The sequence below is a fragment of the Dermochelys coriacea genome, chromosome 6 (assembly GCF_009764565.3).
Source record: "Dermochelys coriacea isolate rDerCor1 chromosome 6, rDerCor1.pri.v4, whole genome shotgun sequence".
Taxonomy (NCBI): domain Eukaryota; kingdom Metazoa; phylum Chordata; order Testudines; family Dermochelyidae; genus Dermochelys; species Dermochelys coriacea.
In genome coordinates this window covers 96,576,369-96,594,040 of record NC_050073.1, presented here as the reverse complement: position 1 = coordinate 96,594,040, position 17,672 = coordinate 96,576,369, and the positions used below count along the sequence as shown (strand labels likewise).

The window sequence follows — 17,672 nt, the reverse complement described above, 5'->3', positions numbered from 1 at the left end:
CTGATTAGTCCTCAACTGAATTTGTGTGTCCAGTTCTGGACACCACATTTCAGGCAAGAAGTGGACAAATTGGAGAAAGTCCAGAGAAGAGCAACAAAAATGATTACAGATCTAGAAAACATGACCTATGAGGGAAGATTGAAAAAAAAAAAACCTGAGTTTGTTTAGTCTGGAGAGGAGAAGACTGAGAGGGGACATGATAACAGTTTTCAAGTACATAAAAGGTTATTACAAAGAGGAGAAAAAAATTCTTCTCCTTAATCTCTGAGGATAGAACAAAAAGCAATGTGCTTAAATTGCAGCAAGGGTAGCTTAGGTTTGACATTAGGAAAAACTTCCTGTCAGGGTGGTTAAGCTCAGAAATAAATTACCCAGGGAGGTTGTGGAATCTCCATCATTTAAGAGCAGGTTAGACAAACACCTGTCAGGGATGGTCTAGATAATAATCATGCCATGAGTGCAGTTGGATGGACTAGATGACCTCTCAAGGTCCCTTCCAGTCCTACAATTCTATGAAAGGATAATCTTTATAAGAAGAATGATCAAGTTAAAGTTAACAGAGGCTGTCAAAAAAACTCTTCCAGCAGCCTCTAAAACACAGCGGTCGACTCTGTGCAGCCTGAAGCCACAAAAGCAAACCAACAGAAACATACAAAGGAAAGGTACACCCCCGTGTTACAGTCTTCTCTGTGCGTCTTGGAATGAGAAGGGTTTTATGATGTTCCAAGGTCTGTGATTAAAATATTTCCAGTTGCTGGGCCCACAGGAGACCACAAAGCTTCATCTGCAATGGCCTGGGTCTTTTGGGTAATACACTTCTGAAAGGCAGTCGGAGGATGCACCTTTTAAAAACATTAGGGTCGAATAGAACTATAACGTTTAATATGATCATTTAAAACAACTCAAAATACATTGTGGGGAACAAAATAAAATGCAGCATACAGAGAATACTTTAATGAAGCTGGGATGTTAATATTATGCTATACGTTATCCATTTAATTACAGACAAACATTTGAAGGCTTTTTTTAAAGGATGATAGTAGAGTGCCAGCTGTGCTGTTAAGGTTAAGAACTGCTTTCCGTTTAAACAAACAATTAACATAATTTTAAGAATAACCCCTCATTCCTGCAGCCTAACTTCTTTGACTCAGGAACAGACAACAACCTGTCTCATCCAGAGAGAGAAACTGACTGGAACAGTATGACTGTTTGTTACAAGTACTGATTTCTTTTTCCCCCTCTCTTGCGTTCCGGTCCCTGGATAAACAAGATGAAGGTCAGCTGCAGGCATATTCATGAGAAAGTTCATTTAAGATGCTCATCCTTTCAAACCCACTTTTTAGCTTCATTTCACCTTTTTATAAGTTTCCATAAAAGTCAGTAACCAATTTCAACAGAGCTAGGTGTTGTAATGTCTGAAATCCAAGAAGTACCTTTTTTCTATCTCAAACCCAGAAAGTGTCCAGTGACTAAGGAAGTTTTCTACCTTTGGCTTGCAGGTTGCAAACTCAATACTCTGCTACACCGAGTTGTAAAAAGTCCATTTGTGACAGTTCTCTCATTTTCCAAAACTCCTATCTGGAGCAGTTACTTAAAAATCCAACCCTTTTGCTCCCAGTTTTGTTTTCTTTTTCTAAAGCAAACCTGTTTTATTCTCCTAGAGCTTTTTTCTAAACCAAAGAATAGATAGGAAAAAAAAAGACGTCAGATGTCCTGAAATTTCATTCTGCAACAGTCTTTTCGGACATGTCTAAAATTTGTACAGGAATAAAACGTACCACTGGAAAACAGCAATGATATCAATATGGGAAGAAAGAAGGGGTCCCAAACCATATAGCAGTGGCCTCTCTCCTCTGTTAAACTATATGTGATCATGGGATGATGTATACTGACATAGCATCAAGGATTTAATTAATCCCAGTTCAGATAACCTGTAAACCAGCATAGGCAACATTAAACACCAAATTATTATTGCTTAAGTAGTGCTTAGTCTTATGGGTACCATCTGCATTCAGATGAATTGCACCATAACTGTTTTGTTTCACTAAGACAAAAGTTCTTAGCTTGTTTATCAGTAACAATGCAGAAAGGACACTTGTGGTTTATTATCCAATGTTCAGGTTCCAATCTTGACAGTGTCACAAGTGTCATTTTTCAGCAATACAGCCTGTCAACCACAGGCATACTATAAAATGCAAGTTTCATCTTAACACACACATACACATCATTTAAAACTTTCCAAAGAGACATCAGCTTCCTTTTAAACTTGCTTTTGTAGTGAATGGCCATTAGTCCAGATTTGTAAAGATACATGTTTGTATTGCACCATAAGCAAGAACTGTAACTGCAAAAGTGAGTGCAGCGTATTTGAGTGGCCTGGTCTACTGAAATCTGTCCAAGATTGATTACAGAACAGAAGCCTTCATTCCTGGACTATGTGCAAATTTGATTATTTACTGCTACCTTCAGTTTGCTGGCTAAGCAATTATCCTTGTAATTTGCAAGCTCTCCCCCCCTTTCCACTTTTGTTTTTTTAAAACAGCCAGCGTGTTTTAATCTCCTAGAATAATTTTTTTTAAAATCAAAGACTAGAAATCCATGACTTATTAAGTGAGAAAAAGAGTATCAGGCTAAAAACATTAAGTCTCCTTCAGAGAGTTAGTTATGGCTGAGAAATGAAACAAAGCACTGTGACCCTTATAAATAGGGCCCTACCAAATTCATGGCTGTGAAAAACACATTATGGACCATGAAATCTGATCTCCCCCACGCTATATGGCTATCGTAGGGGCAGGGCTGGGGGCACCCCAGCTGGGAGCTCCTACCACGTGCCAGGCTTCAGGGGACCACCCCCACATATCCTGTGACCCTCACTTCTGGCTGCTGCTGGCAGCAACGTTGGCTTTAGAGCTGGGTGCCGCCCAGCCAGAACGCAGTGCTGCCGCCAGCAGCAGAGCAGAAGAACAGTGGCAATCCCGCCCCCCCCCCCCCACAACCTCCTTTTGGGTCAGGACCTCCATGGTCACAACACCACAACTATGTAAAATTTCAGCTGTAAACATCTGAAACTGTGAAGTTAACTATTTTTAAAATCCTATGACCATAAAATTGACCAAAATGGACTGTGAATAAGTAGGGCCCCACTTATAAACATTTGTAAATACCATGGGGAACGCTATGTAGTTCTTTGAAACCTCAGTCTCTACCAATTTACAGACTAGCCTTTAAATTCAAAAGCATATCTTTATAACCCAGCTTTCCCACCCTATGAATTGTTCTTTAAAGCACTAGAGATAATGCATACATTTTATACACCAGCCTCAAAATTATCTTTAAAACTGGACTTTCCTGCTTCACAGCAATTACTTACGTGTGGTGGGTTCCAAAGGCAATATCCAGCTTAGCCTAGAACAACATTGAAATTTAGGTAATTATTTCATTAAAAAAAAAAAACCCAACGTCCTGCTACAGTCAAAAAGAGAGAAGGTTGCAGCTAGCATTTTGCTTCAGTTTACTGCTCTCTAGTGGAGAAATCACTAAATTACAAGACAGCCACTTTTACCCCAAGCACCTGTAGATGCAATCTTTAATTGCTAAAAGTGAATAATCTTTACATATTCATCATTACCATTCACCATTATTGTGACTGAGAGACATTAGGCCCAAGTTCTTTTGGTATCGTAAGAACAGTGTTTCCAAAGACACTCAAAGCCTTCTGGGGTGTAACGGCTCTGTTGCAGGCAGTTAAAAATAAGGTTTATTTGATGTCGGAGAGAGGAGCAAGACATACAGGAAACTACAGATGAAAGGCAATTCTATATTTCTACATGGTTTATTTACACTGCCCAGGGAGAGGAGAAGCAACCCCTCAGACCACTCCAGATGGCTATTTTGGGAGTACAATATTTTAATTTGTTAACCACCAGCATCTAGTAGTTGCAACACCAAAAGTCACACCTAATTTACATATTCAAATATATAACCATATCTTTAGGAAGAGGTTTTTTTTGTTTGTTTGTTTCTGTTTTTTAAGAAATGGCTCTCTTATTTCAGTAATAGGTTGAATATAATGCATGCTTATTGTGGAGCCCACAGAACTTGTAGGATTTATGTTCAGGTACTGAATGACATTATAGACATACAAATCCTCTACCATACATAATAACACTATTATGAAAACATTGTCAATGTGAAGACAAATGGAATTCTCATAAACACCATTTGCCCTACAACATTATGATCTATGCTAGCATGGTCCTTTGTACTATGGTATTCCAGCAGAGGTTACAATATTGTCTTGTCAGAAGAAGGCGGAGTTAAGAGTGAATTACCTGGCAAAGGCGAACATTTTCATATGGGTGCGCCTGTGCATGCAGTTCAGCCTTGGATTCTCGCTTTTCACCATGTACTATTAATAATGGTTTTTTCCTTAAAACAAAATTAAAAAGTTATGATTTTAATAAAAACGTTATCAGGTGGCTTAGCAGGTTACCCAGAGGCAGCAATCTACCTTAGCTGCTCTTTCATGTAGCTACAATCTCCCACACTCTAGCAAAGAAAGGGAGATATAATTTGCACTGCCAATCAATAACACCAAGGAATTAAAGAAGTGATTAGGATATAAGCTTCTGAGAAAGAGGTGCTACAAACTCAGTTGGAAGAGAAGCGGGAGCAATTTAGAGACCATAAGGGAAACTGTCTCAGAAGGAAGGCTTCCAGCATTGTTGTAGCTGTGCTGGTCCCAGGATATGAGAGAGACAAGGTGGGTGAAGTAATATCTTCTACTGGACCAACAACTGTTGGTGAAAGTAACAAGCTTTTGAACTACACAGAGCTCTGGGTGACCTGAAGAAGCACTCGATGAAAGAGACAAACTACATCGACCTCTTCTTCAGGTCACCCAAAATTCTCTCCATCTCAAAAGCTTGTCTCTTTCACTAACAGAACATGGTCCAATAAAATATATTGTCCACTTTTGTCTCTAAGAAGAAAGCAGAAGACAAAATCCCCTTGGAAGATCTTAGATTCAAAAGCATTGAGAAAGGCTCCCTCAAGCAGTGATTTGCCTAGCACTCCTGCTCAAAGTTCACCACAGCATTTTGACAGTCAGTCATATTCACTCCCTGATTCTCCATTCCATTGCATTTCTAATGTGACGGAAACAGCAAACATTTAGGAGAATGATGTATACTTTTTGTTTAGAAGCCTACAGCACACAAAGATAAGGATGGAGTGGAATGACAGGGAGATATTAACAATAATTGGTATTGTGATAAACCTCTGGGTGCTATCATTCAAGGTGCTATGCAAACATGCCCCTAAATGACGACCAGTCTGAAAAGACAAGAAACGAAGGAAGGGGGAGTGAAAAAACAAAATATATCAACAAAATAGTCTATAGAGCAACAGGTATATTTTTTTTGTTAATTCCTCCCTTTAACACACACACAGGGTCTAAGAAGGAAGAAAACAACAAGCCTGGTTCAAGTCCCCCCTCTGCCTGAGGATCAGCTACTTCTCAGGTGAGTGTTCTAACCATTGAACTATGATATATTCTGACACTGGGCTCCCTCAATCCGTCCTGTTGAAGCTTCATTGTTAAAAGAGTCATTGGAACAGGGGGACTAGCTCCTGGGTCTCCCACATCCTGAATGAGTACTCTAACCACCAGGCTACAGAATCACTCCTGCTTGCTCTCTCTCTCTCGCCCAAATGACTAATTGTTCATCCAAAGTGGAACAGCTTCAAACAGGAGAGAACGAGGGAGCCCCACATCAGAATAATCCCGTAGTTAAGGCACTCTCCCAAGAGGTGGCAAATTCCTGTTCAAATCCCTTCTCCCCTTCAGGCCAAGGGAAAACTTGAACTCTGGGTCTCCCACAGCCCAGGTGAGTACCCTCACCACTGGTCTAAATGTTACAAGGGAAGGAAGGAGTTTCTCCCCCTCCCGACTTCTTCCACAAACAGCACAGGAGCCTAACTCCAGGAAAGAGTCTGTTGAGAATGGCAGAGATACATGCCTCCCTACAGCCTGGATTTAGGTGCCTATATCTCCATGAGATAGGTGGGGCTTAGCACACACCCTCTTGTTGGAATCTCCCATTGGCTAGTTTAGCAGCTCCTTGCCTAGCATATGCTGGGTTTTGTCAATTGCAGTCTAAGGTGCCTCTCTCTCCATTTATTCTATAGAGAGCCCAGATGCAAAACTCAGGGTTTGTGAATCAGTGATTTTATAGGTGCCAAGACACTCAGCACCCAAACACTTAACTCCTTTTGTACATCCAGGCCATACAGTTTTAGGGCTGAAAGCTATTCATTTATTTGAGCCTGCCTGTTAGTACGCTTCTCCCTGTTAGTTTGTATTTTTCATCTTTTTACCAGACACAGAAGTACCTTGTTGTTTTCTTTCTACTTAGACCCTTTGTGTGTGTGTGTTAGTTAAAGGGAGGCATTAAAATATGTGCCTATTGCCACACAGACTATTTTGCTTGCATCTTGTTTTTCCATTTCCCCTTCCTTTGTTTCTGGTCTTTTCAGACTGCTCATCATTTGGGGCAACAACTATGTTTGCACAACACCTGCAAATGATTGGATTCTGACCCCTGGGTACTATCACAATCCCAAATATTGTTCCTATCTCCCTTCCACGCCATTCCACTCCATCCACAAATGTGTGTGCTGTAAGTGTGACCAGAGTCCTCCTACCAGATCAGGCCCTGCATGTGACTGTCATTCGAATGCCTATCTTACCCTGGTTTGTGAATTGTTGTAGGGCTTGTGACACTGTATGGAATGTGTGACCATTTATAATATTACTAATACCAATATTATAAAATTGCCATGAATCTTATACAAGATATGCCATGTAAGGTATCAGTAGAAAAGTTAGGATTTGCCAAGTGTAATAATCTTATTTATACTTTTGTATCATCTTTCTATTGTGTGCTATAAATGTTCAATTCATCTGTATCTCAAACCTGTGCCATTTTTCTGGGTGACATCCCCAGACAGATTGACATCAGCACCATCTAGCCAGTTGGGATGGGCCATGAAGAGCAATCAGCTATACAATGAACCCATTAAGAGAAGCCTGGGGTTTCACTTATGAGTCAGGAGGACATGTAGAGACATGCTGGTGATCAGGAAACTCCCACGTGCTGTAAATTTGTGTTTGGGACAAAGGAAGTACAAGCGACATGACAAAGGATATGAAAAGGAAGGTGCATCTTCTCCATTTCCTCTTCAACCCTGCTTCTTACCTTGGTAATTTCTCTACAAACTAAAGCATTGAACAAAGGAAAGGACTGACAGACCCATCCAAGCTTTGCATGCATTCTACAAGCCAGCAAACTCAAAGATGCGGCTAAGAGCCTGATATAAGGACTCTGAAGTCTTATGTATATATCTGACCACTTTGACGATTTAACAACTCTCCTTTTATTTTATAAAGAACCTTTCATTTTAGATACTAAAGGATTGGCTGGTAATGTGGTATTTTGGATAAGATCCAAACTAATATTGATCCGGTAATGTGGCTAGCCCTTTGGGGATCAGAAGAACATTTTATACAGTGAGCAGAGTTTTTAAATAACGCTTCACTTTACTGGACCTATGTGCTGATTGGGAGCTAGAGAACTAGAATAAAGGGAGCTGCATGATTTCTTTTTTTCAGATTCTTGATAACCTGTGTAGGCGATCAGGAGCACAGTTCGTGACTGGTTGGCGAGTCCAAGTTCAGTGTTTCTCCCAAAACTGGAGGCTATCTGCTCTCTTTTTTGTAGCCTGCCCTGACCTTGGCATTTTTAGTGTTGGCTAACCTAGGCACCAGCGGTTAGCGGACTTGCACAGAAGATAGGCTCCCAGACACCTAGAGTGAGGCAGCAATGTGCATGCTCAGAGGCAGAAACATAGGCACTTAGAAAACTTTTACAGCAAAAACTTAGGTGCCACATGAGTTCAGCAGGAGTTTTGTGCACTGCAGTGAAGCTGAAACTGGGACTTAAGCACCTAAAACAGGGACCTAGCCACCGAAGTAATTTTCATGCACACACAAAAAATCATTATAATTTTAACATAGAATTATAAAATATCCTGAAAAAGTCATACCTGAATTCCTGTGGATACTGTCTTATGAGCCATTCCACATCTATACAATAGTTAAACTTACAATAGAAGAGAAAAAGAAAGGCCAGTTAAAAAAGGGCAAAGAAAAAAAGAGACTTTACCAAAGCAGCAATTACAGGGAGAAATACTTTGCACTGAAAATTACTGATGTGTACAGCAGTACTTACTACATTTTAGAGGACATTTCAAGTAGGGCTGGCAAACTATTAAAAACAGCAACTAATCATGAGATTAAAAAATGATCACACTTAACAGAATACCAATTTACATTTATTATAAATATTTTGGATGTTTTTCTACATTTTCAAAATATATTGATTTCAGTTACAACACAGAATACAAAGCATACAGTGCTCACTTTATATTATTTTTCATTACACTGCAGTGGGGAAAGATTCCAGCAACAGGGAGGCAGCTGGATACTACACTGCTAAAACAGGCTCATAGGAGTCACTGCTTGGGAGCATAGAGAGCAGTGTAGGGTACATACACAAAAGATCTGGTGCGTCTGTACTCTACTCATCAAGGCAGTACTTCCCCAATCTACACTGCTATTGATATCCATGTTAGCTGGGCATGCAGTGTCTGTACTCTAAACGCCACTGAAAGTGAAAACATAGCCTAAGAGGAAGTTTTTTAGGATTAGCCTGAATTTTGAACAGGAGAGAGAAAATATTTCACTCAAACATAAATGTCTCCTTCAGAAAGCGTGTGCCTTTTTAAGTATTTTCCCACTGTTCCAGTTATATTTAAATGGGAAGGGCCAGATTCTGATATTAGTTACACTGGATGAGTCTAGAGCAGCAGCTTTGAGGTCAATGGAATTATATCAGCATAAATCATTGAAAGTGAGTTCAAAATTTGGAAGGGAAAAACAAAAACAAAACAGAAAGACATAACACTCACCTGAGCAGAAGATACAAGAGTCCCAAAGAGAGGAGACAAAATATCTGTTAAAAAACAAAACACTATTAACCACATCTTTATTAGTAAAATACTCATATACACTTTAGATCTTGTAACAATTTGTTAATTAATATTGCACATAGTCCTGGTAAAATGATAGGGAGACTTCCTCATCTAGATTGCTGGCTTAAATGCAGTCCAGACAAGCAGCATCAGCAGCTGTTTGTGAAATAATCTGGGGTGACAGTCCAGTTCTCATTGATTGTCTGTCTACCAAAAAATAGACAACTTTTTGGCAGAGAATTGAAGAATATAATGAGCAATGGAGAATGAGCTACCCTGTCACCTCTGAAGGTGAGCCCTCCAAAACAGGTTTGGAGAACATCGGCAAAGTAACGTGAAGATATTTGTACTGATACTGTCCATAATATGCTTGTACTAAACATGAAGGACTTGAGTCTCCTGACAACAATTCAGCATTTTCCCCACTTCCTCCCCTCCCCCCACCCTCCTTCAAAATGAAGGAAGGAGGAGAAGCAAAAGCAGCTAGAGCACAGAGACAGCTTCTGATCCTGCAACTGGATTCACAGAGGTCAACTCCTACTGAAGTCAATGAGACCACACAAGAGTCTTATTGCAGGCCCAAGACAGAAGCTTCATATTCTTTGTGTACTAGAATTTATAATAGATTGCTCACCGATAATGCAATGTTTGAAGCACTAAAAGATTTACTTCAAAATATAATCACATGCATGCTTTCCCAAAATATTATCAGACGAAATATTTTAAGACTCTTCCCACAAAACCTGGTTTTGCATATTAAATGCACAAAAACTATCAAGCAAGATGCAAAGCACTTCTGAGAAAAGATGAAAGCCCTCGAGTCCCACTGAAGTCAAAGAGATGTGAGAATCCTCAGCATCTTGACTTACTCCTTTAAAATCTTGTGGTATGGATCCGTCAGACAACATATCAGCACTTTGGGCATACAACTCTGGTGAGAATATTGGCTAAAGAATCAACCACACCCTGAGGCATGACTCTCACCACTTAATTTCATTGTACACGCACTTCCATTTTGCTAAAGGTCAGCCCACAACTCTCGTACTGAAATAAATGCACACTGCATGACTATAACTAAAATGTACACAGATTGTTAGTGTAACATTGCTGCTGAAGTTCAAGATGTACTACATATGTATTAAGAAATATGAAGTTATTTTTTGCACATCAGCTGTAACTGGCCTATTTATCTGGTATGGCATCTTTGAAGTGTCAATACTCCACACAGAAGGACTTATTCAACTTTGGGTTACACCCAGATTTCCAGTCATTTCTAGGACTGCAGATCCAAGAGCTTTAAAAGTTCAGCAATAAGAGCATTCACAGTGGTAGAAGGCAATAGCAAATTTTGAGGAGTGTGTAATTCAGCACCTAGGAAATGCGCTTTATTCCAGGGAGCCTCCAATGGTGGGAGCTCCTAGAGGATCCTAATAATGAATTAAAATCCTTCTCCCTCAGCAGAACCCCAGAAGGCAGCAATGCAAGCACCATGCAACCTCTCTCAGGTAGATGCACTCCAGTGACACACAAGGGTGCACTCTAACCCAGAGGCTGTATTGGTACCCAAAGGGTTATGGCCATAAAACACAGCTTATACCATCCATATATTATATATTTCCAAAAGAGAGACTATAACTGAATTTCATGACTTGTGTGTTAAGAAAGTCAAGCCACATTACAGTAATGCTTACAACACACATATACAAGAACGCTTTCTTTAAACACTGTTTCTGTAGGAATTAAACACTCACCTTTTATGTGAAGGGCTCCAGAGTTGTACTTAGACTTAATACCTTTGACTTTAGTGACAAAGAATCTGAAAGGGTTCCCTCCATTCAACAAATCCCAAGTGTCCTGGCCTTCACTTGCTACCTTATAATGTTTTTCTGGCTTTTGGCTCACTGGGAGCTCATTATCTTCACATCTATGTGAAGGCTGCTTTTTAGGTGCACTGAATTTCTCCTCTTTGACTGCTTCCTTTTGTGCATGCTTTGGCTGACCTTCAGATACAGGTTCCTCATCACTACTTGAAAGGCACCAGCCTAATCCTTCTTGGGAAGTTCTCTGGATTTTTGCTGGTGAAATCTCTGTAGAAAAAATTTTATCACTAAATTTCACAGGGGAGGCTTTTCTCTTTTGACCAACTTTTCTGCCCTCTGAACATGGGTACTGTGATCCACTAGTTTTGCCATGTCCACTGAGAGACAAAGATGATGTAGATGGCTTCTCAGCATCATCATTTTCTTCTGTACTTTCATCACTGCTGGATACCGTCCATTTCCCATGCTCACTTTCTTGAGACATGTTTCTGAAAGAAAAAAAAAAAACAAAACAAAAACAACAACAAAAAACACCCACAAAAGCTGTGCTTTATGCCTACTGTACTTCTCACAAGGGCATTTTCCTTGCCAGAGCTTATTTACTCATTAACCATCCTGAACTTTCACCCTGCCTTTGAGATTTTCTTATTTAAGGGGTCATCCAGAAAGCTTCTCACTTAGAAACCCTCCAAATATTCAAGACTTAGGTTCCGTCTACATGTAAACTGTTACAGTGGAGTCACTCACTACAACGACAGGAGGGGTTCTCCAATCACTGTAGTTAATCCTCCCCCCCAAGAGGCAATAGCTAGGTCTACAGAAGACAGAATATATAGAATTCTTCAGTTGACCTAGTGCTGTCTGCACTGGGGATTAGATTGGTTTAACTACATAGCTCAGGGGTGTTGATTTTTCACACTCCTGAACAATGTAGATGGTTTGACCTAACTTTTTAGGATAGCTCTGGCCTTAAATCAAGAATTTATTTTAAGCCCGGGAGACAGACTGCAACACGTACTGCAGGGGGTCTCAAAATGGGGGTTGGGACCCCCCAGGAGATCATGAGGTTATTACATGGGTGGGGGGTCACAAGCTGTCAGCCTCCCACTTTGCATCCAGCATTTATAATGGTGTTAAATATATTAAAAAGTGTTTGAAATATATAAGGGAGGGATTGCATTCAGAGGCTTGCTATGTGAAAGGAGTCACCAGTACAAAAGTTTGAGAACTACTGACCTACTGACTTTTGCAATGGGAGGGCACAAAATGATAGGCTACTAACCAATGGGGAAACCACTATTAAAAAAACAAGCTGGGGAAAAGAAAACCTTATTAAAAAGGCTGAAGTAGGAAAAAGGATTGACGTTCAGGTTAATTACTTTCATAACCAGTTCAGCAACTATCCTTAGCATATTGCACATGTAACAGCCACCAGCAGGAAGTGAAAGGCAACTAGTTTATTAATCCAGGGGTCAAATAGACAAATGAAAGACCTTTATCAAAAGAAAAACTGTAAGGCCAATAGCCTCTAATCTAGAGCCATGATGCCTATAGGAAATCAGCCATAAACTAATGGCTGGATTGAGATAGCTGGCACTTATTTGTAAAGAGAGAGAAAAAGGTACAGTACATAGCTATTAGCCAGTGGTTCTTAACCTGGGGTGCACACACCCCCTGGGGAAGTGAGATGCCCTTTCTAGGGGTGTGAGACATGCCAGATTTTTTTAAGAAGGTAAATCATCAAAAACACAAATTAAGCATAGGCACGTACAACTACTTTGTTTCATCAAACCTACGTATTTTTAACAATTACTGTAATATACAAACCAAAAAATATATCTAGGTTTAAAGAACTGAGCTACTTCAATGATTTTTGCTAAGGGGTGCAAAAACATATGTTGAGAACCAAAGGGATACAGGCTGCAGTAAAGGTTAAGAACCACTGTATTAGACTAAAAGAAAAGGAGTACTTGTGGCACCTTAGAGACTAACAAATTTATTTGAGCATAAGCTTTTGTGAGCGATGAAGTGAGCTGTAGCTCACGAAAGTTTACACTCAAATAAATTTGTTAGTCCCTAAGGAGCCACAAGTACTCCTTTTCTTTTTGCGGATTCAGACTAACATGGCTGCTATTCTGAAACTTGTATTAGACTACTATCAGAGGGGTAGCAGTGTCAGTTGGGATCTGTAAAAGCAGCAAAGAGTCCTGTGGCACCTAACAGATGTATTGGAGTATAAGCTTTCGTGGGTGAATACCTACTTTATCGGATGCATGTATCCAATGAAGTGGGTATTCACCAATGACAGCTTATGCTCCAATACGCCTGTATTAGACTGTATCCCTCTTATATGTCACTTTCTGAATTGGCTCTCATTTTGCAAAGACTTGTACACATATTTAACTCAGTGGAACTATTAGTATGTAAAGTTAAGCACATATATGGGTTAGGGTCTTAGGGTTTGTCTACACAGAGTTATTCCAGACCAAACATCCTGTGTGGACACATTTATTCTGAAATAACAATGCCTTGATCCTGTTTAGTGTAATCCACTTTGAAAAAAAATCTCATGTATATATAGATGGTGTCTTTCCAGACCAGCTCCACGTAACACCTTTTATGCTCTAAAGTCAAATCGTACTTTAACTCAATTAGCTCAAAGACCACGTGCAGACAAACAAACCCCTAGATTGAAAAGGAGAGCCCTGCCTTTGTCCAGCACCCAGCTCAACATGGCCCCGGGCCCGGGGGGAAGATACAGCCAACCCACGCGGGACCAGACCACCCCACTCCCAGCCCGACGCCAACCCACTCGGGACCAGACCACCCCACTCCCAGCCCGACGCAGGGAGCCCGCAGGACCATCCGCCACAGAGCGGCACAGTCCCGTGCCCTCCACACGCCTTCGCACGCCGGAGCGCTGATCCAGACGGCCGGTACCGCCCAGGGCTCCCGCCACCCGCCGGGGCAGTGGGTGCTCCAGGGCCGCTGCATCGGGTGGTCCCGAGCTCCTGCCCCCTCCCCTGGCTCCGCAGGCCGGGCCTGCCCCTGCAGCAAGAGGCGCACGCAGCCGCATCCCCAACCCTGCCCAGGGTCCTCGAACACCTGCGCCGCCCGGGCTCAGGGACGCTGCTCACCTGAGCTCCCGCGCTGCCGGCGCCTGAATCGTCCCGCGCAGAGCCAGGTCGCTTCCCGTTCCGGAGCGGGCTCCCGCCAGCTCCAATCAGCCCTCTGGTACGCGCGGCTCCCTTACGCAGGGGAGGGGGCGGGGCCTGGGAAAGCCGGGCGGGACCCTCCCGACCGCCTCAGCCAATGGTGGCTTCCCCGCGCTCCGCACCAATAGCAGGCGGTGTTGTGGTTGCCCCGCGGAAGTCAAGCGAGGCGGGCGGGTTGCGAGAACGGAGAAGGCGCGGGAGGGCAGCGGTGTCATGTGCGCAGCGCCCAGTCGAGCGCGGAGCGGCGGGTCGGGCGGGGAGCGCTACGTGCGGGTAGGTAACGCTCCGGCGCGGCCTGCGAGGGTGCGGGATCCCCCATACTGAAACCCCTCCGACCTAGACGTGCTGGAAGGCGGCAGAGGGCTGGGGCCATAGCTGGGGGGGAGGGGAGAAAATTCTGTTTCGCACCCAACCGCTGGCCGGGGCACCCTCCCCAGTTCAGCGGCCAGGCAGCCGCAGATTTCCGACGTGTCTAAGGCTTTGACGATCCGTCCTGTGTCTCCCAGGGAGCTGAAGCCGCGCAATACACACACCACAGTGTCCTGAATAAATCTAGGTTTCAGAGTAGCAGCCGTGTTAGTCTGTATCCGCAAAAAGAAAAGGAGGACTTGTGGCACCTTAGAGACTAACAAATTTATTAGAGCATAAGCTTTCGTGAGCTACAGCTCACTTCATCGGATGCATTACTTCTGATGAAGTGAGCTGTAGCTCACGAAAGCTTATGCTCTAATAAATTTGTTAGTCTCTAAGGTGCCACAAGTACTGAATAAATCTAGTAACTCTTCATTTGGTCTTGATGCTGGTTCAGGGCAGGAGTAGTATTTGCATAATCATTCCTTCAGTGCATTATTAATTACTACTTGAAGTGCTCTGCTAATGAGGATAGCTGCATGATGGTTGGACAGAGTGGGAGAAAAAGGGGTGTAAAATCAAATTAAGAGCACAGCCTACATCAAAACTGACTCAGCCTAACAACCTAATTACAAAAAGAAAAGGAGTACTTGTGGCACCTTAGAGACTAACAAATTTATTAGAGCATAAGCTTTCGTGAGCTACAGCTCACTTCATCGGATGCATTACTTCTGATGCAGTGATGAAGTGAGCTGTAGCTCACGAAAGCTTATGCTCTAATAAATTTGTTAGTCTCTAAGGTGCCACAAGTACTCCTTTTCTTTTTGCGAATACAGACTAACACGGCTGCTACTCTGAAACCTAATTACATAGGTCATAAGTTTTTGTTCCTTCTGTATTCTACTTTATTGCAAACCCATGACTACGGCTAACAAAGAATGTAATTGCAAGCCCCTGATATCAGAATGCTGATGAAATAAGTAAGTTACACCAAGTAACCTGATAATGAAAGGCATGAACAAATAGAAATTTCATTAGCACTTTTTTTTCTTAAAGCTGTTAGAGTAACAGATAGGAGCCCTGTGTCTTTTTTTTTTCTTTGTCTTTTCACATTCCCACCTGGAATTGCTCATAAATATACCCCCCCCCCATATTACCAAAATAAAAGTGAAGACCATGTTGTGGTTTGTTATCGGCACTTATGGGAGAAAATCCCTCATTAGAATTGTTATGATTCAAAATTTGTTGTTTATGTTAACCTTCCTCTTAATATGACATGTGTGGAAAATGCACAGGGTTTTTTCTCAAAAAGAAAAGGAGTACTTGTGGCACCTTAGAGACTAACAAATTTATTAGAGCATAAGCTTTCTTGAGCTACAGCTCACTTCATCGGATGCATAGATGAAGGTTTCGTAGGAGCAGGACTTTTGTGTAGGTTGATTTCCAGGAATCTGTTCAAAATGTTAAGCCTGGTCTACATTACAGTTAGGTTGACGTAAGCTGTCTTCTATCAACCTAGGTGTGGCAGTGTCTTCACTTAAATTTGGCTCCTGACAATGTAAGTGCCTCTCTATGCTGGTTTAGTAACACCACCTCCCTAGTGGCATAGAATCACACTTGATGTAATTAGGTTGGTGTAGTGTCAGTGCAGACACTGTGTTGCCTATGTTGACTGTTAGTGGCCTTCAGGAGCCATCCCACAATGCCCAACATTGACAATACAATAGGTACAAGTACTCCTGGCTGGTGAGGTTGTGCACAACTAGCCAAGTATGTGCACACTCAAGCAATTTAATAATTGTTTCAGAGTAGCGGCCGTGTTAGTCTGTATTCGCAAAAAGAAAAGGAGTACCCGTGGCACCTTAGAGACTAACAAATTTATTAGAGCATAAGCTTTCGTGAGCTACAGCTCACTTCATCGGATGCATTTGGTGGAAAAAGCAGAGGAGAGATTTATACACACACACACACACACGAGAGAACATGAAATAATGGGTTTATCATACACACTGTAAGGAGAGTGATCACTTAAGATAAACGATCACCAGCAGCAGGGGGGGGAAAGGAGGAAAACCTTTCATGGTGACAAGCAAGGTAGGCTAATTCCAGCAGTTAACAAGAATATCAGAGGAACAGTGGGGGGTGGGGTGGGAGGGAGAAATACCATGGGGAAATAGTTTTACTTTGTGTAATGACTCATCCATTCCCAGTCTCCATTCAAGCCTAAGTTAATTGTATCCAGTTTGCAAATTAATTCCAATTCAGCAGTCTCTCGTTGGAGTCTGTTTTTGAAGCTTTTTTGTTGAAGTATAGCCACTCTTAGGTCTATGGGGCCATGCGGGTACCCATCGCAGTGCCGCTGATTTGAAGGTATACATTGTCACCAAATGTGAAATAGTTATGGGTCAGGACAAAGTCACAAAGTTCAGCCACCAGGTTAGCCGTGACAGTATCGAGACACCACTGACTTCCTGAGGAAACTACAGTCCATTGGTGATCTTCCTAAAAACACCATCCTAGCCACTATGGATGTAGAAGCCCTCTACACCAACATTCCACACAAAGATGGACTACAAGCCGTCAGGAACAGTATCCCCGATAATGTCACGGCTAACCTGGTGGCTGAACTTCGTGACTTTGTCCTCACCCATAACTATTTCACATTTGGGGACAATGTATACCTTCAAATCAGCGGCACTGTGATGGGTACCCGCATGGCCCCACAGTATGCCAACATTTTTATGGCTGACTTAGAACAACGCTTCCTCAGCTCTCGTCCCCTAATGCCCCTACTCTATTTGCGCTACATTGATGACATCTTCATCATCTGGACCCATGGAAAAGAAGCTCTTGAGGAATTCCACCATGATTTCAACAATTTCCATCCCACCATCAACCTCAGCCTGGACCAGTCCACACAAGAGATCCACTTCCTGGACACTACGGTGCTAATAAGCGATGGTCACATAAACACCACCCTATATTGGAAACCTACTGACCGCTATTCCTACCTACATGCCTCTAGCTTTCATCCAGATCATACCACTCGATCCATTGTCTACAGCCAAGCGCTACGATATAACCGCATTTGCTCCAACCCCTCAGACAGAGACAAACACCTACAAGATCTCTATCATGCATTCCTACAACTACAATACCCACATGCTGAAGTGAAGAAACAGATTGACAGAGC

General features: G+C 42.1%; 2 protein-coding genes across 14 annotated transcripts in view; one reads left to right on the top strand and one right to left on the bottom strand.

Moving 5' to 3' along the window:
* TDP1 (tyrosyl-DNA phosphodiesterase 1) overlaps positions 1–14,206 on the bottom strand; it is a 131,143-nt gene extending 116,937 nt beyond the window's left edge. For 5 of the 6 annotated variants that reach the window (XR_005293668.2, XR_005293667.2, XM_043517811.1 and 2 more), the window contains exons 1-6: positions 14,051–14,202; positions 10,845–11,401; positions 9,031–9,074; positions 8,107–8,162; positions 4,332–4,428; positions 3,371–3,405 (exon numbers count right to left, since the gene is read on the bottom strand). Coding sequence is in view for 4 of the 6 variants with exons in the window: in XM_043517811.1 (XP_043373746.1) it covers positions 3,371–3,405; positions 4,332–4,428; positions 8,107–8,162; positions 9,031–9,074; positions 10,845–11,397 (785 nt within the window). In the remaining 2 variants the exon portion in view is untranslated. Of the gene's footprint in view, positions 1–3,370; positions 3,406–4,331; positions 4,429–8,106; positions 8,163–9,030; positions 9,075–10,844; positions 11,402–14,050 lie in introns of all 6 variants that reach the window. The other variant, XM_038406931.2, reaches the window with a different exon arrangement.
* The window catches only part of EFCAB11 (EF-hand calcium binding domain 11), a 184,651-nt gene continuing 180,996 nt past the window's right edge, over positions 14,018–17,672 (top strand). For 6 of the 8 annotated variants that reach the window (XR_006282426.1, XM_038407090.2, XM_038407089.2 and 3 more), the window contains exon 1: positions 14,259–14,401. Coding sequence is in view for 6 of the 8 variants with exons in the window: in XM_038407090.2 (XP_038263018.1) it covers positions 14,342–14,401 (60 nt within the window). In the remaining 2 variants the exon portion in view is untranslated. Of the gene's footprint in view, positions 14,148–14,258; positions 14,402–17,672 lie in introns of those variants that run through there. The other 2 variants (XM_043517814.1, XM_038407093.2) reach the window with 2 other exon arrangements.